General features: G+C 35.7%; 1 protein-coding gene across 1 annotated transcript in view; it reads left to right on the top strand.

Moving 5' to 3' along the window:
* Nucleotides 1-23,503, top strand: part of ORC5 (origin recognition complex subunit 5) — an 81,554-nt gene that overhangs the window by 3,169 nt on the left and 54,882 nt on the right. Inside the window, exons 2-6 of the mRNA XM_006140795.3 lie at nt 1,085-1,177; nt 5,623-5,823; nt 13,255-13,329; nt 15,696-15,807; nt 19,778-19,908. Of these exons, the coding sequence (XP_006140857.1) occupies nt 1,085-1,177; nt 5,623-5,823; nt 13,255-13,329; nt 15,696-15,807; nt 19,778-19,908 (612 nt within the window). The remainder of the gene's footprint in view (nt 1-1,084; nt 1,178-5,622; nt 5,824-13,254; nt 13,330-15,695; nt 15,808-19,777; nt 19,909-23,503) is intronic.

Raw genomic sequence — 23,503 nt, 5'->3', positions numbered from 1 at the left:
CTCGTTTTAAAGCACTAAAATGTATAATAAAGTTGTAGCTTGCCATAGAGATGAGAATCTTTTTTTTAAATTATTTAATTTAATTTTATTTATTTATTCATTTATTTTAATTTGGCCAGAGAGAGAGAGGGAAAGTGAGAAAGCAAGCCACCAGGTCCAGGACTCAAACCATGGTCAGCCATGTGAGTGTGTCCAGCATTATGCACAATTTTCAAGCCTCCAGGTCTGGGACTTGAACCACGAGGAGTCCAGCATCTTAACCACCATGCCATCTGCTGGCCTGTGAATATATATTTTTAAATATATGCTATGCAGAGTTTATCAGTATTTTATATGATGAAATGTATATGCTCAGGTCAGGATCAATGAGTATATCCAATTCAAAACTGTCTGTAAGTTTTCCTAAGAATGAGAGTTCTTGTAATTCATTCCTTAAAACCCTGTGAATGTGTATGCCTCGTTTTAAAGCACTAAAATGTATAATAAAGTTGTAGCTTGCCATAGAGATGAGAATCTTTTTTTTAAATTATTTAATTTAATTTTATTTATTTATTCATTTATTTTAATTTGGCCAGAGAGAGAGAGGGAAAGTGAGAAAGCAAGCCACCAGGTCCAGGACTCAAACCATGGTCAGCCATGTGAGTGTGTCCAGCACCTTAACCACCATGCCACCTGCTGTTCCCTGAGATTAGAGTCTTTAAAAAGGATTAAGGTAAAAATTGAATATGGACAAAATTGTCCTTGGAAAACTCCTTAAGTCTCCTATAAGGCTAATGATGTAAGAGTCATATATGTGTAAATTTGTACAATACCAAAACATATAAATAAGCAGTGTATATGTACAATAAATATGCCAAATATAATTTTACAGAATGTTATTTTCATAAGGAAAAAGTGCTTAGAGTTGAATTCAAGTTAAATCTGAAATGTGATAATGAATCCACTGAATCTTACTGCTGAAGTAATTTAGAATAAATATTTTGATTTACTACATAAAACATAAAACTTTCTCACAAGTTTATAAATGTTTATTTTCTATTTTGTTATATGCAGACTAAATAAATATTTATCTTTTCTTCCCTAGAGACATCATTTCAGCTTTCCATCCATTTTTATTTATGGACATACTGCCAGTGGAAAGACATATGTAACACAAACTTTGCTGAAAACTTTAGAGGTAAGAATAACCCACACTCACTAATAGTTGATTTTTGTTCATAGACTTTTACAAGTGGAAGCTACCTGGGAGATTATTTAGTCCAGATTACCTTTCCCTGAAGGACTATATTCTAGATAAAATGTTCTGACCATCGTTTATTTAAATACCTTCAATGATTATATACTACAAAAGGTATTGTTAGATAACTTGAACCTTGATGTTAAAAAGTTACTTTTAAATTGAGCCAGATTTCCCTCTCTGTTTCATTAGCTAATGTTATTTAGGGGAAAACACGTCTATCAACAAGTTATTTTTCATTATTTAATTTATAATCATCTAACCATTAACCCAATTTTTGAACTTGCATTTTCTTTTTTTTAAATTTTGTATAATTTTTACTTTTTTTAAAACAATTACTTTAACTTTTACTTACTTATTTATTTATTTTAATAAATAACCAGAGAAGGATAGAGAGAGAGACAAAAGGAGAGAGAAAGGGTTTGGGACTCGTCATATTCAGCCATGTGGGAGTCCAGTGCACTAACCACCACACCACCTGCTGGCCCTTTTGAGGAGTTTTGCTATAGGATGCGTGCACTTGCCAGAGAGACAGAGAGAGAGAGAAAGTGAGAAATCACCTCCTGGGAGGTGGCCATGCCACAATCCCTTCTCCATTGTCCTCTTAGGACTTTGGGCATACACTCTCATATGTCTGGCATGAAATTCAAACTTCTGGGTCCAGGACTCCAACTGTGGTTGGCCATGTGAGAGTCTAGCACCTTAACCACCATACCATCTGCTGGCCTCAAAACTTGCTCTTTCTTAATTCTTCTCTCATCTTTACTCATTCAATAAGTAAAACCAATTAATATGTTTTATTAGTTGTACATCCTTAAAAATCATGGATCTCTCTGTTTTTAATCCAACCATTCTTATTATCTTAGTTTCATTTACCATCGTTTCTTCCACATAGTTCTTCAGGTCTAATTGCAGTCCATTCTTCACCCTGTAGCCAGCCTATGCATCTCTTGCTTAAGATCTTCAAGACAATATTCAAGTGATTTGTTTAATGTTTAAATATGACCTTTCATAAGCTGAGTTCAGTTTATCTTTCATAATGTAATAATTAAGAGTTTGAGTTATAGAGTCTGGCAGTCTTGTGTTTCTATTTTGGATTCACTACTTTGGGTCTTTCCCATCTGCAAAGTAGGGCCAATAATAACAGCATTTGGGCTTGTTATGAGAATTAAATGTTAATACATGAAAAATGCTTTCTGTAGTACTCGATATATAAAAAGCACTCAACGAGGTTACCTACTATTATTTATGGGTACTGCCATGCCCTTTTTCATATTCTTAGACAGAGATGGGCACTTTTCCTTGAGGGTCAGATAGTAAATATTTTAGGTTTGTGTGCTATGTAGTTTTTATTTCAACTACTAAACTCTACTATAAATATGAAAGCAGCCATGGGCAATATTCATCTGAAGGATTATAATTGTGTTCCAAAGCAACTGTATGTACAAAAATGAGTAGCCAGCCCACTGGCCTTGATTGACTAATTCAATGCTATTCTAGCTCTGAGGATGCATGTTAAATATGGCATACTGACCTACGTATGGTTCTTGCTCTGTTATTTTCAAGCTTTGCCACATACTCTCTCTGCTTGGAATGGCTTGCAAGTATTCATTCACTCTTCCTCCAGTACTCTGTTGCTTGGCAAATGCTTATTTATTTTGCCAGGCTTTCTTTTATGTATTTGTACTCTGGAAAGCCTTTCCTGACTCCCTAAATTAGGTCAGATAATCTGTTTTGCAACGTCAGGCTCCTCTGCATAATTGTGTCATAATATTTAGTGCTCTCAGCTATGAGTTTTGTGTTTGTGTTTTTTTGGCTTTAGACTAAACCTTTTGAGGTTGCCCTCAGCACCAAGCATAGTGCTTGGTACACACCAACTTGTAGATTTTAGCACTAATTTCAAAGATCAGCAGTGCATTTTAAAAAACAAATTCCTGGGCTCCATACCAGACTTTACAATCTGGTGATCAAGGTTCTAGCCCAGGCATTTGCACATGAGGACGCCAGTATGAAGTGTCCAAAAATATATGTTGAATAAAAGCATGAAAACCTAATAAGGAAGTTCCATCTTTAAGGGCTATAGTCTGTGTTTTTTGAGCACATTATTATTTTTTTCTGGTGTGTAATCAATGTAAGGGTTGTTAGAAAAGATATGAAGCATTTTTGCATAGAGAAACAGAAAAATTCATCATTAGAGCCAGCAGGTAGTGCAGTGGTTAAGGTGCTGGACTCCACATGGGCAACCACAGTTTGAGTCTGGGATCTGGCTGCTTGTTTTCTTACTTTTGCTTTCTCTCTCTAGTCAAATTAAAAATTATTATTAATAATAATAATAATAACAACTAAAATAAAATAAATAATTCTTAGAAAAAGAAAAACCAGTTATGACTTTTCCAATGACCCAATATATGATGATTTTCACTATTTTAAGTACAGGTACACAAATAGGGACTTAGATTATGCTGCCATTAAAGGAAATGGATAGCACGAATGTGGTAAGCAAGATACTTACAGAGACATTGTAGACTCTTACACATAGAGGCAGGGTGGGTAAAAGGGGTTAGCAAACATGATAAAACTGTGCCCAACTAAGTATAATGTGGCCATAGTTATACTGTTACTCTGACAGAGAAGGAGAAGCCTCTTGATTGGGTGAAGTTTACAGAATATCAATAAAAAAAGGTATAGGTTCAATTATTAGTGCCACGTGCCCCACATTGTCCTCTTAATGATTGGTATTACTTTTGTTATTTCATTAGGAGAACAGACTGTATTTATGAGGAAATCTTTTATTTCATCATTAATTCCTAATTAAGTTATCTAACTTTGATAGTTTTAAAACTAAAGATCTAATTCTTAAAATATTCATGGGAAGGTTACTGTGTTTTCTAACTTTTAAAATCCTTTTTTAACCAAGGATCATTCGTCATTAAGGAAAAGATTACAAATATAAATTTTTTTTTGGGGGGGGAGGTATTTTTTTGCTATAGGGCGTGTGTGCCCGCTAGACAGACAGAGAGACAGAAAGCGAGAAATCATCCCCCAGGGGGGATGGCCACGCTGCAATCCCTTCTCCTCCATTCTCCTCTCGGGATCCTGGGCATGCACACTCACGCGCCTGGTGTGAGTTTTAAGCCACCGGGTCCAGGACTCGAACCACGGTTGACTACGTGGGAGTCCCGCGACATAGCCATTATGCTAACTGCTGGTCCCACAAATATAAAATTCTAATAATTTTTTTGGAGAGGTTTTTTCTTATTGGGCGCATGCACTCGCCAGACAGACAGAGAGACAGAAAGCGAGAAATCATCCCCCAGGGGGGATGGCCACGCTGCAATCCCTTCTCCTCCATTCTCCTCTCGGGATCCTGGGCATGCACACTCACGCGCCCGGTGTGAGTTTAAGCCACTGGGTCCAGGACTCGAACCACGGTTGACTACGTGGGAGTCCAGCGACGTAGCCATTACACTAACTGCTGGTCCCTAAAATTCTAACAATTTTAACATTTACATGTACTTGGGGATTCTTTATAAGAATTCTTTAGAGGAAAATACAAGTTTGCTTTTAATTCCTATAGAAAACAAATAAACTCAAAGAAGTAATTTAAATAAGTTTAATAACAGGCCTATTTACAAAGGCTGAGCAAGTTTTAAGGGAACCAGTAAGAGATGGCTTTGTACCAAAGCCCTTACCACCTTCAGACCTGAAGGGGCCATGGAAAGGAGCACTTACCAGAACCCTGCAAGAGCAGTGGCCTTAGAGAGAAGCTGCCCCAGTGGAGCTGTTGCCTTCAGTAGAAGAATGTATCTACTGGAAACTTAGTCACTGGGTGGTGGTGATAGGAGTCAAGGGAATCAATATCCAACTTTTTGGCCCAGCTGTTATGGCATAGCGGTGATACAAGTATCCAGTAAGGCTGGAAGCCATATGGTGACAGAAGGTTGGATCCCAGGGTAAGCCTGAAAGCATGCCAGTTGCATGCATGAGCACCCAGAATCCTGAAAGTTGGAGGATTGGGGAAAGGGGATAGTGCCATGATGAAACCCTGCTGAGGATGTTACACTTTCTTCCCTTTTCTGTTTCTTCTCTGTCTCCTCTCTCTTTCTGTCTCACATCGTGTGCACACACACATGCATGTGTTACCATTGAAACAAATCCAATTTTGTTATCCTACCTCTCTTTTAGTCTCTTGCTTGCTGCTTGTTCTTCCCATTGACTTATTCATCTAGAGGGGGCAAATAGGAGAATCTGGGTAATGTCATCTCTAGTGGTCAAGTTCTTTGGACAATGTATTAAAGAAGGCAGATGGAGAATGTACAGCATATCCATTATTATGTATGTGTGTTTTCTTTTTTATTTACACAATTTTTGGCTTTTGTTTTCAGCTCCCACATGCCTTTGTGAATTGTGTTGAATGCTTTACCCTGAGACTGCTTTTGGAACAAATTTTAAACAAGTTGAATCACCTTAGTTCTTCAGAAGATGGATGTTCTACTGAAATAATCTGTGAAACATTTAATGATTTTGTTCGCATATTTAAACAAATAACCAAAGCTGAAGGTCTCAAGGGTCAGACTGTATATATTGTAAGTAATTTAATTTGATAATATCATCTCTTATTTGAAAATTATTATTAATTAGATCAATCCCCATATATTTGTTTTGAGTCTCATTATGTACAGTGCTCTACTTTTGGCATACAGAAATGTGTTACATGCATTCTTTATCTGAAAGGAGCTCCTTTCATTAGAAAAATTAATGATGTATTTATATATGTACATGCACATAAATGATAACCATGAGATGTGAAGTACTCATGTGCATCTGGTACTACTTCATAAGGTATTAGTATTTGATATAAATCTTAAAGAATGATTAGGGTATTGTAAGAATCAACTGAAGAGAGAAATTCAGATGGAGAGAATTATGTAAGCAAATGCATCAGATAGGGTAGAGTATGGAGAATGCCAAATATTGTAATTTTAGTGGTTTATGAAATATGAAGGGAGAAAAAGGGGATAAGAAAGGTAAATCAGGGCCAGATCATAGAGGGTCTTGAAAACTATACTCAAGTGCTTTATTTAATTTCCTAGGCAGTGAAATGAGGTTGTGAAGCTTGTAAAGCAACAGACATGCCTTACAAAGATTCTTGAAGGCATGTTAAATAGGTAGATTGGAGGAGAGTGGAAGACTGAGGGCCAGAAGAATGGTTTGAAGGCCATATGAGAGGGAATTTGGGCCTGTACTAGAGTTGGGGCAGAAAATGCAGAAGAAAATACAGTTCAGTGGTGCAGGGGATTGGTTCCAGGATCCCCTGTGGATATCCAAATCTATGGATGCTCAAGTCCTTTGTATAAGTGGGTGTAGTACAGTCGGCTGTCCATATCCACTGATGTAGAACCTTCAAGATGCAGAGGTTGCCTAAATGTAAGGGATAATAAAGGGCATACTTGTCAATTGTTTATGGAGTTTGTGGGAAGAGGGAGTTGTTTGATTTTAGGTTGGAAAAGTTTGAATTATATTTGTTACATCAAAAATGAGAATAACTGGCAGACAATAGAAAATATGTAATGTGTTTGGAACCAGCAGATGGTGTAATGGTTACGTTGCTGGACTCCCATGTAGTTGATTGCAGTTTGAGTCACGCTGTGGCTTAAACTCATGCCAGGCATATGCCCAAAGTCCTGAGAGGCGAATGGAGGAGAAGGGGTTGTGGAGTGGTCATCTCCCCAGGAGATGATTTCTCCCTTTCTGTCTCTCTGTCACTGTCTTCCTGCAAATGCATGTGCTCTATAGCAGAAATCTTCCTTAGGAAAAAAAAAAAAAGAAAAAGAAAATATGTAACATGTTTTACATTAGTGAATTTTTCATAATACTTTAACCTTTTAAAATAAATATTATCTCTGAAATTAGGATTAAATTTTAATATAGAGCCTTGTCATAATACCTAAGTTATACATTCATTGAAGGGACCAAATCATAAGATTCCTTCAACATTTTACTTTACTTAGGTGTTCTTCAGATATTTATTGAGGACTTCCTATGTGCTGGGGACACTATTCAAGGTACTGGAGGTAGAAGAGAAAACAAAAAGTCTTTGTCCACTTGCAGCTTTTAGTCTAGATGAGGAAGATAGATAATAAGCTAAAATGTAGTGCTTAAAGCATGATACATTAATGAAGTAGAGTAAGGGAGAATTAAGGAGGCCATTGTGATTTCCATAGTATAAATGAGGGAGAGAGTGTAATGTTGAGAATCAACTAATGGGTGGGAGAATAGATGGATGCAGACTAGCATTATAGGGTAAATTGTCTCCCCAACACACCCAAATTCCTATGCTATTCTAACCCCCATTAGCTTAGAATATGACCATATGGTTTGAGCACCTGAAGGACAGAATTGTCATAATGTGAGTGGAGAAGACTACAGCAGATAGAGTATTGCTGGAGAGGAAGGAGTGATGGAGAGTTTGGTTTTAAGCATGTAAAGTCCAAGTGTAGATGTTGCATTTGCAGTTGGACATGAGTCTGTAGTTCAAGACAGATCAAGGGAGAGAGACTATTTTGGAGTTCTGAGCATATAGTTAACACCTGAACTTGTGAGACTGCATTTGTTGGTTTTTCTGTGTTGCTGGCTTCTTCAGCTCTATGTCTGGGATATGTGAAGCAAAAGACAACCCAGGCGACTCCCACCCTTTGAGGTGAGTGATCATTCTTCAGATCTCAGGGTCTCTAACTAGTATCTATCTTCTTATCTTCAGCTGTCAGAGCCTTGTTTGAGATATCCAAAAAATATAGAAGTTGGATTAGAGAAATGATAGTCACAAATCATAATCTTTGAAGAATGAAGAGGAATGACCCCAAAATGCCAACAAGTAGAGTTGAGTTTCAAAACTGAGTGTCTTTAGGAAGGAGAGAATATCAGTATTCTAGAAACAGCCATGGAGAATTAAGGCCTTACTATTTCAATGCAAATGAATCAAAGCAACTCTTCAATTCATTATGTGACTAACCTTTGAGGGTGGGAAAGTGTGCATGAGTTAGGTGTTGAACATTTTTCAGAGTAACTCTATAGAACGTTTATCTAGCTAATATATGAACTGGTAAGCTTCAATACTTAGGAAATAATATTGAAAGGTACCTAACAAAGTTTTCTGTTCTGTAATTAGATTAAACATCAAGAGTCTCTTAGAATGCTTTAGTGTAAATTATTTTAAAAAGTACTTTGATCTGAATTAGAATTTTTACTTTTATGAATATTAGTTATCTGAAAGTTGTTTTTAAAGGAGGATCCTTCATTAGAATATCATAAAGTCATTTATTACAATTAGTTAACTGTTATCAATTCAGGAATGAACTATGACTACTTTGTTTTGCATTAAAACGGGCATTTAAAAATAGGCCATTTTATTTGAATTAACCAGTATTTTGGATTAGAGAGTTATTTAAATGGAGATTGATGAGAAAATTTTACCATGGTAATGCATAGTGAAGATACTAATTTATGTCTTTACAGCAATAAATAATTTTAGCTTTATTTTGTCTAAGCTAATTAGAAGTGAAATATCTTAAGTATGATCTCATATTTTGTTTCAAGTTGTCTGTTAATTAATAAAATAGATACAAAACAATTTGGGTTATTCAGAGAAACAAAATGATATTTCCTGCATTTATTTTTATCCCTCATTTAAATGATTATAAATTATAGTATGATTTATTAATAAAATATAAGTGTTTAGAGGGAAAAATAGGTTTCTTTGGAGAAAGGGTGATGAACCTAGAACACCTTGTTGTACTAGAAAGCCAGGAAACTATCAATGACATAAAAAGACATAAGCTGGGACCAGCAGTTGGCGTAATGGCTATGTTGCTGGACTCCCATGTAGTCGACCATGGTTCAAGTACTAGACCCAGTTGCTTAATCTCACACTGGGTATGTGTGTGTGTGCGTGTCCAAGATCCTGAGAGGAGAATGAAGGAGAAGGGATTGTGGTGTGGCCATCCCCCCTGGGGGTGATTTCTCATTTTCTGTCTCTCTGTCTTTCTGGCGAGTACATGTGCCCTACAGCAAAAACCTCTCCGATAAATGAATGGATGAATGAGTGACATAAGCCATTTTGAAGGGACTTTTGCTTTACAAAGATAGGACAATTAACCCATCCAAAAGAATAATGAATTCAGCAGATGGAAACATGAATCTCTTAAAATGCATAAATTAATAACAGTACTAAACAAACAAATAGAAAATACAAAACTAACTCATTGGTTACTTTGGGAGTTTCACTTACTAAAGCACTATAGTAGGCTGAATATTGGTCTCTGAAGATACCAGATATTAACCTTTAGAACCTGTAAATGTTATGTTATTTGGAAAAGCATCTTTGCATATGTGACTACTTGAAAAATTTTGAGATGGAGAGATTTACCTAGATTATCTACATGGGTCCAAAAATGCAATCTCAAGAGTCTGCATAAGAGACAGGCAGAGGGAGATTTAACTACATATACACAGAGGAGAAGGCCAGGTAACAGAAACAGCATAGAGCAAAACTTGTGAGAAATATGCTGGCTTTCAAGATGGGAGTCATGGGGCACAACCAAAGATTGCTGGCAGCCACCAGAAGCTGGAAGAGGCAGGGAATAGACTCCACCCAGCTCGCCCCTCAAGCTGCCTCAGTGAGCATGGGCCTGCTGACATCTTGATTCTGGCCCACTGAAACTAACTTTGGACTCGTGGCTTCCCAAACCTTGAGAGAATAATTTTTCTTTTTTTAATGTTGCTACAGATCACCTACACTTGCCAGGGAGAGAGAGAGAGAGAGAGAGAGAGAGAGAGAGAGAAAGAGAAAGAGAAAGAAGAAAGCACCCATACACCTTGTGGGGCAGAGTCATGCTTCAATCCCTTTTCTTCCACATCTCCTTCCTTTTGGGATTTTGGGCATGCACACACATGTACCTGGTATATTTCTCAAGCTGCCAGGTCTGGTACTCGACTGTGTGGCTGGCCATGTGGTATCCACCTGCCCTAACCATAAGGCCAGAGTGAGCCCAAGAGAGGATCCATTTTAAGTCTTGTTTTAAGCCACCAAGTTTGTGAGCATGTTATAGCAACCCACAGGAAACTAATACTGGTACAGTATCATTCTGAAAGTTGGTAAATAAAGAGAAAGAACCAGCATTTATCCCTCTTGACCTATGTGAACACTTATTTCGGGGTTGCCAGATCATGAGTGAGGGGAAGTTTTTTCTAGAAAAGTGTCTACCAGTAAATGTGGAAAGAATGATAGAAAATTATGATTTTATGATTCCCAATGGATTTGGGCGATAATTATCATTTGCTACAAAAATCCTTAGGTAAAACACTGCTGGGGAACTTTATAATGAAAGTATGAGGCTTGCAACACCTGAATTATCAGTCAGTCAATCTTAACATCACAAAAAAGAGACCAGCAGATAGTGTATGAGTACTGATACAATGCAATAAGAAATGTACACCACTACTTGTGAAGTATTCTTGCCCAAAACTGACGCTGAATCTGGTCAAACCTCTAGATTTATCAACTATTTTTCAGAAAACATAAGGAATACAGACACATTTTGGACTAGCCTGTAGGGTAGCTACTCTTGTGGGGTAGCCCTGTAGGGTATCAGGGTAGCTTCCTATGCAGAGGAAACCAGATTTTACATGGCCAAACAGGATTCTAGTAGACTTCAAAAACATAGAGGGGTGCACACCCTTGTGCCTAGGATCCTGAGAGGGTAGAGAATTGAAGGAAAGGGTTACAGCATGACAGGACCCTGTTGGGGATTCTTTCTCCCTCTTTTCTTTCTCTCTCTCTCTGTTGTATGTGTACATGCCCTCTGTCATTAAGAAAAGGAAGAAAAGAAATACTGCCAGCCATTATGTACAACCTCTTTTACAGAATGCAAAATAAATAAGTAAATGAAAGAAAAAAGAAACACGTTAAATGCTATTACAGAGATGCAGTCTTCCAGTCCTCCTGTACAAATATGGAAAATTCTGTGGTTTCTTTAAGAAATAAATGACAAGGAAATAAAGAAGGATGTCGGGGGAGGGAAAGATGGGGAGGAACTGTTGTAATTTAAAAGAAACCTAGGGAGCCAACCAGGTAGTTGAGGTGCCGGACTCCCATATGGCTGACCACGGTTCACCGGACCTGGCAGCTTGTTTTCTCACTTTCTCTCTGCCTCTCTCTCTGGTGAGTGCATGTGCCTTATAGCAAACTGAAGAATAATGATAATGATAAGTAAAGTTGAATAATTCTTTTTTTTTTTTTTTTTTTAAAGAGTTTGTTGGGGCTGAGTAAAGTATACATGAGGATTCATACAACTAGTCTCTTTACCTTTGGTGTTTATTTAAAATTTTCTGTAATAAAAGCAAAGCCAAAAGTTCAACCAAATATATATAAGTCAAGAAACTAGTGTAATATACTCCAGTGAATCCATCATCCAAGTTCAATAATTATTAACATGTGACCAGATTTAGGTCATCTGTACCCTATTCACTGTTACCTACGTAATAGCATCCATACTTCACCTTATAGCTTTAAAAGTTAAGGATTTAAAAAAAAATCCCAGTACTTTTATCATAACACTAAACAAAAATTTAATCTTTCTTAACACAATTAGTTATCCAATTAGTTTAACAAGATTATGCAGCTACAAAGTTTAGACTAAGTTATTTATTTTTTTTAAGAGATTTTTGCTGTAGGGTGTGTGCACTCACCAGAGAGACAGAGAGAGAAAGACAGAAAGCTAGAAATCACTCCCCAGAGAGGATGGCCATGCCACAGTCCTTCTCCATTTTCCTCTTGGGACTTTGGGCACGTGTATACACATGACCAGAGTTTAAGCCACCTAGTCTGGATCTCGAACCACGGTTGACTATGTGGAAGTCTAGCAACATAACCTTTGTGCCATCTACTGGTCCCTAGACTGAATAAGTTTTCTTTTCTTTTTTTTTTTAAGATTTTTGCCAAAGAGCGCTTGTGATCACTGGAGAGAGAGAGAGACAGAAAGCAAGAAATGATCCCATGGAGGGATGGCCACACCACAATCCCTTTTTCATTCTCTTCCCAGGATTTAGGGCACATATGCACATGTGCCTTTCATGAGTTTAAAGCTGCCAGGTCCTGGACTCAAACCGTGGCCGACTACAGGAAATTCAGTGACGTAACTATTATACCATCAGCTGGTCCCTAGACTGACTAAGTTTTAATAAATGTGATAAAATCCAAAATTTCTTCTGTCTCTCTTGGGTCAGAAAGACTGTAATTTTTGGTACATAGTATACATTTAAATGGAATGAAAAAATGTACATGGTACTTCTTATATATGTATTTCTTAAGCAGATTGAGTATCCTTTGTCTGAAATGCTTGGAAACAAAAGTGTTTCAGATTTTGGATTTTTTTAAATTTTGAAATATTTGAACATACATAATGAGATTATCTTGAGAATGAGACCCAAGTCCAAACATGAAATTCACTTATGTTCTATATACACTTTATATACATAGCCTGAAGGTAATTTCATACAATATTTTTGTACTGCATTGTTTTGACTGATCTGTCACATGAGGTTGGATGTAGAATTTTCCACATGTGGCTTCATTTCAGCAGTCAGAAAGTTTGGGATTTTGGAGCATTTTGAATTTCAGTTTTTGTATTAGGGATGTTCAACCCATATACCTAAGAAAATGTCCTCTGGGCACCTTGCATCATCATCTTTTGAGTAGTATGCTTGTAAATGAACTTTTTAATATAGCTAATATTCTATTTAGACATTTAGGTTAATATGTGATATAAGAAGACTTTAACTTATTTAATTAACTTGAAATATCTTTCTTCATATGTATTATTTTAAAAGTTGATTCAGGAGTTACACTTTTTCTTAATAACATTGAAAGTTCATGTTTTGAATTTTGCAATTCTTTACGTAAATGGTTTGTAATAGGGCTCTGTAAGTTTGTTTGATATTGTTTCTTTTCTTTTTTTAAGGTACTAGATAAAGCAGAGTATCTAAGAGATATGGAAGCAAATCTTTTACCTGGCTTTCTTAGGTTACAAGAGCTGGTAAGCAATATACAAGAGTGGTTTTCTCTCAATATCGTAATATAATTTTAATTTATATTTCTCTTTTATGAGTAAAGTCCAGTATTTTTTCATTGTAATAGAAATTTCTGACTTGAAATATTTGTTCTTAAATTATTTTAGCTTTTATTTCCCATTGCTTTCTATTAAAAGATTTTAGTTTGTTAGCGTATGTAATGGAACTCTTATACTTGGAACTCTTTCCAAGGATTTTTAAATTTCTATTTCAGTAATATCAAAAGAGAACATTATGTCTCCTCCTGATCATATGGATTTCTTTTTTATGGCCATTCAGTGTCAGAGCTCAGCTTTGTATTTCAAGTTATGTTGGCACCAAATAGTATTAATACTGCTATAATTATTATAGCCCAATGAGAAAAGAATGGGGTTGACTTAATATGTTTATGTGTTAGGTGAAAGATCATGGAAAAAAAACACAGGTTTTTAGTAGTTGGATAAAGAAAACTGGTTACAGAATTCAGTCTATGCTAACACAGTTCACATAAAAATGCTCAACTCTGAAGAGCTGTGGCTGTTTCCTATTAGAGACATATTTATGAAGAGAGCACAGAGTTAGTCTGAGCTAAACAGCACTGTTCATCATTTTCAGTTAATATTAATTTAAATTTTATTGGTGTATTAAAAATTACATACCTGTGGAAAAATGCTTAGAGCACTTCTCCCATTTAAAAATTAAACATGTTATTCAAATTTAAGAAATTCTAGAAGTTTAGAGAGGCGTTCCAGGAGCCACTGAATTCATTGTGTGCCTAAAACTGACTCCTAAAGTTCCTTTTTAGTAGTGAAAGGAAAGAAGGTGTGAAGAGGACAGGAGGAGAATAATTATAGCCATTGTTGAACAGATCTGGTAATTACCTCACACAGTCTAACCTTTCTGGGGACCTACCTGTCTTCAGGTAGATGTCTTCTTCCTTCTCTTTTATTTATTCACTTTGTTTGTGCTTATGGGGTCCTTTTTTGCATACCCTCATCATCTATTTCCCATATCTTTGCTGTAGGGCTTTCCATTTAGTATCTAGAGTACATTTGTGTCCTTTTGCCCATCCAGAAAAACACACTATTTCATTTTTTCCCTCCTTATGCATCCATTCACAATGGTTAGGCCTTTTACCATTTTTTTGTTTTAATTATAGAAACTAAAGAAAAATTAAAAGCTTTATAGTTATTTCAACTCTGCCAGAAAAGAGAATTGTTGTTTTGACCTTTCTGAAAACGTGCTTGGTCATAAAAAATGTATTTCACGTAAAAGAAGTCAAGTGAAAGTGTTTCCCACTTTTTATATCAAATATTTATTTAATTAAAATGAAATTTAAATTATGATAGCTATTATTGTATACTGAAAGTACTTTCAGATGAACAGATGAGAACACCATCATCAAGTTAAAATCCATTCAGACTGATAAATACCCTCATTTTTTAACCTGTCAATATATTTTTAACTGATTTTATAAAATGCTTCTAGGTGATTATATTTTAAAACAAAAAGAGTTTGATGGTTTGTAATCGGGATTGTGGGTAGAACTTTTTTAGCCCTATAGAAATAAATTCAGAGAGTCTTAAAAATGATTGAGTTTAGTGGGGCTCGCAGATGGCATAATAGTTTTGTCACTGGGCTCCCAAATAGTTGACTGCAGTTCAAGTCCTAGACCTGGCAGCTTAAAACTCACAGCAGGAGCGTGTGTATGTGTCTCTGTGTGTGTGTGCCCAAAATCCTAAAAGGAGAATGGAGGAGAGGGGATTGTGATGTGACCATCCCCACTGTCCCCACTGTGGGTTGATTTCTTTCTTTCTGTCTGTCTGTATAGTCAGGGCACACATTGTATAGCAAAAATCTCTCTTTTCTTAAAAAAAAAAAAAAATCTTAAATTTCTTTAGTGGTGTCATGAGGTTTTATATATGTAGTATGGCATTTCTCAGAGTTGCTATTAGCCATTGTAATGATGAGGAATTAAGCTTTGCCTTTTTTATCGAGTGAAAGCCAGTGGTTTTTTGAAAATTCCCACAAAAGGGTTTTCTCTTACTTAAGCAAGCAACTGTGTTTCTTAATTTCTATTAAAAAAGTCCTTGTGTGACTGTCATAGCATTCATGGGTAACTGAAATGTCGATTAACCTACAAGTTTTATGGAAATTCCTGGTAATTATGTAGAAAATTTGCAAATGGATGAGCTCCTTGATTAGCTTTTCTAAATATGGTTTATTAATATGCAAGTAATTTGTTATATGTTAGAACTTTGCTAGCTTTATTTGAAAGAAAAATTCAAATGGAATTAATGATCTGATTAAACTTATAAATGCAAAGTTACTTTTACTTCTCTTTCTTTTACAGACTGACAGAAATGTGACTGTTATCTTCCTCAGTGAAATTGTTTGGGAAAAATTTCGTCCAAATACTGGATGCTTTGAGCCATTTGTCTTGTATTTTCCTGATTATAGCATAGGTAAGTTTTAAAACATCTTGGAGAATGATATTCAGTAAAAATAGTTTTTGTTGTTTGAAATATTAAACTATTCATTAGATTGTTCAAATTGGAATACTTTGCTGTCTTAAACAATTAAGGTTTGCTGCCAGTCTCCAGTAAAGCGTTTTTGTTTCTGTACTTACAGAAATTTTATTTTAGAACTGTGAGGGGTTTCCCATGATTACCAAATTATTTTGAATCAGCAGCTCTCACATATTTATACTGACAGTGTGTTTTCATCATTTTTTAGTCAGTTTATGAAAATGTATATGTATATTGCTGTTATAACATCCATAAAAGTAAGACTCAAATTAGAGTAGTAAAGCATATTAAAAATGTATTGAAATCTTTCTTTACTACATTCCTGGGTTAAGTATCACGTGGAATGTATTTTTTAATTTTGTAAATTTTATTTTACATTACAATAACCCTTAAAATGCCAACTGCTATCCCTTGTGTTTATTTTCTTGTGGGTTGTAGTTAATCTTAAATTTAATACATTTTGATGATTTTTGTTTTTGGAAGGATATAATAGCCCTTGTGTTGAGGAGTAACTTTGTAAATTAATACTGGGCTGTCACTTTACAAAGGTGATACTTCTGATTCAAAGATTATAGCTGAAGCATTAGGTGGTTAGCAGTCTGTGACAAAATAGCACTCTGTGACCTTGTCCTCATTAACACCATCTCTCTGAACTAATCAGCTGTAAACATTCATTGTTAAGATCAACACATTTTTGCCTATTTTCACAAGAACAGCAGTCACATAACACCTCCTGCCTTAGCTAATTAACCGAGATTTAGAAAAGGAACCCAAAATAGATAAAGGGAGTCCTTGTTTTCAATAACTTCTCATCCATGAAAATCACAAGATAAGGAAAAGAGAAAAAGATAAGAAAAGGAGTAGAAGATTTCATTTTAAAAAACAAATTCCTTATGCCTATGTCAAAATTGCAATTAAATTTTATCTGTCCCAGTTTAGGCTTAGTACTGAAAAATTACTTAAAATTTAAGAAAATTAAAAAAAGATGTTGGTTTTCTATATCTCAGTAAAGTTGAATTAAAATGTGATGTAATTGTAGAGTTTAATTTAAAAAATTTAAATTACAAAAGGGTGTAGATGGAGAGAAAAAACAAAATTAAATAGAATGATTTGGCCAGTTTTAGAAAGTGTAGGATAGTAGTTTTATTTTTTTTTTTCAAATATATCATAATAAAGCCAAGTTAAATCTGATTATTAAGTTTTTGGATCTTTTACATATCTATCTTTTTTAAGCCAAAGTCAAGAAAACAAAAAACGAAAACTATAATCAAACAAAAGAAATCATTTAATAAAGAAACACTAATTGATAAACCGAATTATGGTTAAAGTACGCATGGCTAAGGGATGAGATTAGTGGTTAACATCAACCAGTTATGATCACTTGATACTTAGGTCATATTTAGGAACATGGTGTTTGATGTCTAGGACACCTCTTCCTCTTCTTTCAGCAATTATGGCTAGGAGTTCAATTTGAAAGTCTTGTTTTGTGTTTCTGCACCATTGTTTTATGAGGCTGACTATCCATGAACTTTCTGAATATTTCTTATATGTTGTTTGGTCTCGCACCTATATTTAACTGATCATCAGGAGTGGGAGAATAATTAAAATGAAGAGCTCATTGAGGCCAGGAGGTGGTATAGTGGTTAGGGTGTTGGACTCCTGCATGGCTGACTGCAGTTTGATTCCCAGATGCAGTGCCTTGAAAATAACACAAGGTGTGTGTGTGCATGCCCAAAACTACAAGAGGAGAATGGAGGAGAAGGGACTGCAGTGTGGTTATCTCTCTTGGGGCAAGGGGTGATTTTCCTGTTTTCCTGTCTCTGTGTGTGTGTGTCTCTCTCTGGTGAGCACACATGCCCTATTGCAAAATAAAAAAAGAGCTCATGGTAAATGGCATGGCTAAATAACAATGCTCACTTAACGGGAAACTTAAACAAAAGGAAATTGACATGCTCAAAACATACTAGAAAAGTTTGTGCTCCTATTTACAAGGGGTCATCCAGAAGTTAATGGAAAATAAGTGTCATGAATAAAGTATACATGGATTTCAAAATTTATTTGCACCAAAAACCCATAATTTAATTCCATTTTCTCTTGAGCTTTCAAAGTACTCTTGGGTTGCAAAAGACCTGAACATTTTGGAACTAGATTTAAAGTACTAGTGTTACTTTCTCATTAATTTTATTGTATTGGGCCAGTAGATGGCATAGGGGTTACATTGCTGGACTCCCACATGACCTACCGTGGTTCTACTCTTGGACCTGGTGACTTGAAAATCACGTTGGGCACGTGTGTGTGCATGCCCAAGATCCTGGGAGGAGAATGAGTAAGAGATTGTGGCATGGCCATCTGTCCTGGGGGATGATTTCTTACTTTCCCTCTCACTGTCTCTCTTTCTCTCCCGGGGTACACATGCCCTAAGGCAAAAACCTCTGGGGCAGAGGGGAGGAATTGTAACTGTGTGTTTCTACAGTATGAGATTTCTAGCAGGATAAAAATATAAAGTTAGGACTCTGAACATGTGATACTGTAAAAAGAGCTTGAGATATAATAGAAGAGAAATAAAAGCACCAAAGTTATAGAAGAAAACCTCTTCAAAAGGGAAAATAGCAAAGTAAGGATTGGAATCAGGTGATGATTATCATGAAATAATTTAATGAGTTCTCTTCATTTTAGAAAAATGAACATTTTCTAGTTCAGTGATTGTTTACTAACTACTTCCTATTATTTTTCTAGTTGATTTACTTAATAGGCAAAAATAAAAATTATCCTTATTTTTTCACACTTGATATTATTTTTTCTAGTTATAAGGTTCTTGAGATTTTCTTTGTCTTTTTTTGTCTTAAGCAAAATTTAGTAATTCTTTTTAAGAATATAGATTCCTTTTTTTTTTAAACTTTGGTGTTAAAATATGTATTACCTTTTTGGAATCATTTCTATTCAAAACACTTCTGACACCAATATGTACATTTTTTTCCCCCAGCAACCTATTCTCTAATTGTTCAGATTCCAAGTGATTGTCCTAGAATTTGGTTCCAGTTAGTCTACCAGTTAGTGCTCACTCCACAGGCCCAGGTTATGGACTCAGTCCTGTAAGACCACTTCTGTTTCACATGCAAGTCACAAGTCCCAGGTTTCTACATATACTTCTGAACACTGGTTGTGGACCCTCTCCTCAGGTTCAGTAACTTGCTAAAATGGCTGATAGAACTCAGGAAAGTGTTTTACTTATGATACCCATTTTGTTGTAATGGATATGATTAAGGATACAAATGAACAGCCAGATGAAGGTGGACATAGGGCAAGATCTAGAGTGGTCTCAAGCACAGGAGCTTCTGCCCTGTGGGCTTGAGGAAAGCCACCTTCCTTAGTATGTGAATGCATTGACCAACCTGGAAGCTCTCTGAATCCCATCATTTAGGGGGTTTATGGAGGTTTCATTATATAGCCTTGATCAGTGAAATCATTGGCTGTCGAACTCATTCTCTAGCCCTTCTCCGTTCCCAAGAGGTCAGGAGGTCTCCTCTCCTTGAGGTCTTTAATCATTTGTTTTGTTCCTTTGGCTACCAGTGCCTAAACTGAAGCTATCTAAGGGGTATCAAGAGTCACCTCATTTGTATAATCTCAGGTATGTTTGGAGGACTTATTAATAATTAAAGATGTTTCTCTTAACCGTATCACTCAGGAAATTTCAAGGGTTTTAGAAACTCTGAAAGGCAATTGGGATGAAGACCAAATATATATTTCTTACTTTGTCACAAAGATCACACTTCTCTATTCTAATTTTTTCGCAGTTTTAACTATACCTTAATTTTTGTTGAGCCTATGTATTTTTTTGTTTTTAACATTTGTTATAAAATGCTAGGATGTTGTGTTAATCATAAGTTAATTTGTGTCCTGTGAACAGGGAACCTTCAAAAGATTCTGTCTCATGATCATCCTCCAGAATATTCAGCTGATTTCTATGCTGCTTACATTAACATTCTTCTTGGAGTTTTCTACACTGTTTGTCGGGATCTGAAAGAGCTGAGACATCTAGTGAGTGAGCATCTTGCTTTAAATAACGTACTTAAAGTATTTTTCTGTGTGAAAATGATATCAGATAGACTAGAAGCTGAACATTTATTCTGCAAATTTAGATATGGCCTTTGAGGCTAATATATACCATAAGAAGGTAGGTGATTGTGGGTTAGTATAAACTTTGACCTAATCAGAAAACTTCCATTCATCTTTAGTGATGTCTTTTCACTGTACCTTAGGGTTATAGGTTTTTTTTGTTTTGTTTTGTTCTGTTTTTTGCCTTTTTTTTTTCCTCTTAACTGCAGAAAATGTAGAATTCCATTACAATAAAGATGAAGAACAACAGAGTATAAAAACTTAAGCAACTTTATATCTCTATTAATTTTTGTAACAATTTTTTTTTCAGGCTTCATATATATAGTGGTTGTGATCTAGAATCTAGATGGATTTCACCATGGCCAGAACTTTATATTTCAAGGAAAAGAAAATATAAAGGAAGAAAAATACTATATTTAAATATGGTATTTGAAAACCTCCTTTGGGTTTAAACATGATGGAGAAATGGAGGTGAAGGGATTGCTGCATAACCAAGCCATTTTGGGGAGTCCCTTCTCTCTTTCTCTCTGTACAGCACACACACCCTTTGGCAATAAAGAAAAAAAAGGTCCTTTGAGTTTCACTGAACAATAATTTAGTGATAGGGTTACAGAGTTTTTAAAAATTTTAATATTTTATTTATAAATTAAAGTGCAGTTTGAGTCTTTACTGCTACTGGTAACACTAATAAGTCATTAAAATCATTTCTATGGATTGGGGAAAAGTAACATGCTGTTCTTATTTTTTCTTTGTATAGAACATAGGAGAGTAAAGATACTGCTTTTCCCTTTTTCCTTTACATGGATACCATCAGTTTCAAAGTGTATAAGTGGCATATGTCTAAGGTTTAATAACATTACCTGCAAAAGATTATTTTCAGACATTTTTTTCATGTGTGTGCTTTTAGATTTGATTCTAAGTATTTTCGGAGGCTGGCTCTGTAGGTACCAGGAGACAGGAGAAAGTAAAGTACTACTTCGAATATTTACTTAGGTTCATTTGCTTTGACAATCCTTATGATATTTCAAGAAATACTAATTATATATATTTTTAAGTTTCATTTCTTTCTTCCATGAGTGAGGGAAGAGAGAGAGAGAGATAGGCACCCCTAGTGTTCTTCATACTGTGACTCACCTCGACCTCTCTAAGCATCTTAGGTGAGTTTAGAGAGGTCTCAAGATGTGAAACTAGAACCTTCTCATGTGAGCCAACCCTGTAGAATGCTGCATTATTGCTGTACCCCTGTTGTGCTACTTTTTAGTCCCCCTAATTACAGTTTTTAACAAGATCAATTGATAAGTTATTTTTATACTCATAAATATCAAATAAAGAATAGTTTATTTGCTAAATCATAGTTTTGTGGTATTTTTCCTTCCTTTTTTATTTTTGAGAGGGTTTATTTTTTTATTTTTTTTCTTTTTTTGCTATAGAGCATGTTTGCTTGCCAAAAAGACAGAGAGAGGCAGAGAGACAGAAAGCGAGAAAACTCCCCACGGGGGGGTAGCCAGGCCACGATCCCTTCTTGTCCATTCTCCTCTCGGGATCTTGGGCTTGCATGCACACATGCCCAGTGTGAGTTTAAGCTCCTGGGTCCAGGACTCAAACTGTGGTTGACCACATGGGAGTCCAGCGACATAGCCATTACGCCAACTGCTGGCCCCTAATTTTGCGTTTTTTTAAACATCTGTCACACATTAAATTTATTGTTTTTAAATTTTTTCTTCCAAATTTACTTAGAAATTACTTAGAGAAATATGTTTAGCTAAGCTTACTGGTCTTTTTAAATATCACCTCCTTCAGAATTTCAGCTTATTTTTGAATTTCAATCTGTCTTTAGGATATATATTTTAAGAGGACGGGTTTGACCTAATTTCTTGGTTTGTTTGAAAGCAGAATTTTCTCTAACTAGTCACAGTAGATTTGAGGCATAATTTAACTGTCTGTAAAATGAGGATAGCAGTAATGTCTGCTTCAGAAGATCCTTTGGAAGATTAAATGAGTTAATGCACATTGAACACTTCGAATGGTAAGATCTAGCACATAGAAAGGTCTTGTTGCTTAAAAAATTCCTATAAATTAACATTAATGCAAATGTTCTCAGTTTTGATTTTTGATCGTCCATTGTTTAAGAAATGGAAAGTAGAGTGTGTGTTTTTAGTGAGATGAAAGTCTAGGGAGCTGTCTTAGAATTCTGCTTGCTATCCTGTAAATATATCAGATTATAAGATTATATTGTAACAAATAATTTCAGATACATTAATGAAGACTTTCTGGATATCTCACTCAGGAAAAGTTGGAAAACTTCCTAATTTGCCTGTCCTAGCTTTTGCAACTGCTTAGTATTCGTAATAGTTTTGCCTCTTATAGTATTTTTTTTTTTTTTTCAAAATAAGAGGAATATTCAGAATGTTTCACTTGACTCAGGTTTTGATGAAATGACATCTTTATTGAGTTAGAAATAAATTCCCAGAACATCTCATAGATTGATGATCATAAATTCAGGCAGTGGAATTTCTTTGTGCCCATAGACAGATTATACTTAGCTTCTATGTCCTCATCTGACAAATGGGCGTAATAAAAGTGCAGTCATCAGTAATGAGTGTCATAATTAGTTCTTGACAGTTATGCTGCCTCTGCTGCTGTTTATGAGCATGAGTCTTCACTGAGCACATAATGATTTCTTTTTTTTTTTAAGAGAGAGAAATTTTTGCTGTAGGGTATGTGTGCTTGTCAGAGAGAGACAGAGACAGAAAATAAGAAGTCACCCCCCAGGGTGGATGGCCATACTGCAATCCCTTCTCTTCTCTTCTCTCGAGATTTTGGGCACTCAAGCACATGTGCTTAGTGTGAATTTCAAACCGCTGGGTCTGGGATTTGAACCATGGTTGGCCTTGCGGGAAGTCCAGTAGCATAACCATCATGTCATCTGCTGGTCCTCACAGTGATTTCTTAATAAAGTTAGGCCTCTGTTCTATTGCTTTTATTTTCATTAATGTAATTAATTTTAAGGGAAGGAGAGTGGGAGAGGGGAAGAGTACAGGGACAGAAATTTGGAGGAAAATGGAGAAGTAAGACATTTGTGGGACACAGGCATGGATTGTTACCTGTTGATGATGTGTATTGTATTCTTAACTCACCTGATGTGTGGCAAATGTTATGTTGGGTAAATTCTTTTTATAATCTAAATGATGTATAGTGATTAAGTGTATAAATAATAACAGGTAAATAATAATAAAATTTTAAAAAGAGTAAACTACATATTGGAAAGCCAAAGAATAATGGGGAGATGAATGGAGCAATGTACAGTGGTAGTGAAAATTCATAATACCAAAAAAGTCATCCAAAAGTTATTTCTCTTGGGACCAGCAGTTAGCGTAATGGCTATGTCGCTGGATTCCCACGTAGTCGACCGCGGTTCGTGTCCCAGACCCGGTGGCTTAAAAAACTCACGCCGGGCGCGTGTGCGTGCGTGCCCAAGATCCCGAGAGGAGAATGGAGGAGAAGGGATTGCGGCGTG

The sequence above is a fragment of the Tupaia chinensis genome, unplaced genomic scaffold (assembly GCF_000334495.1).
Source record: "Tupaia chinensis unplaced genomic scaffold, TupChi_1.0 Scaffold000044_1, whole genome shotgun sequence".
Classification (NCBI taxonomy): domain Eukaryota; kingdom Metazoa; phylum Chordata; class Mammalia; order Scandentia; family Tupaiidae; genus Tupaia; species Tupaia belangeri.
The sequence above is the reverse complement of the archived record's forward strand: the minus strand, read 5'-3'. Positions and strand labels throughout refer to the sequence as shown.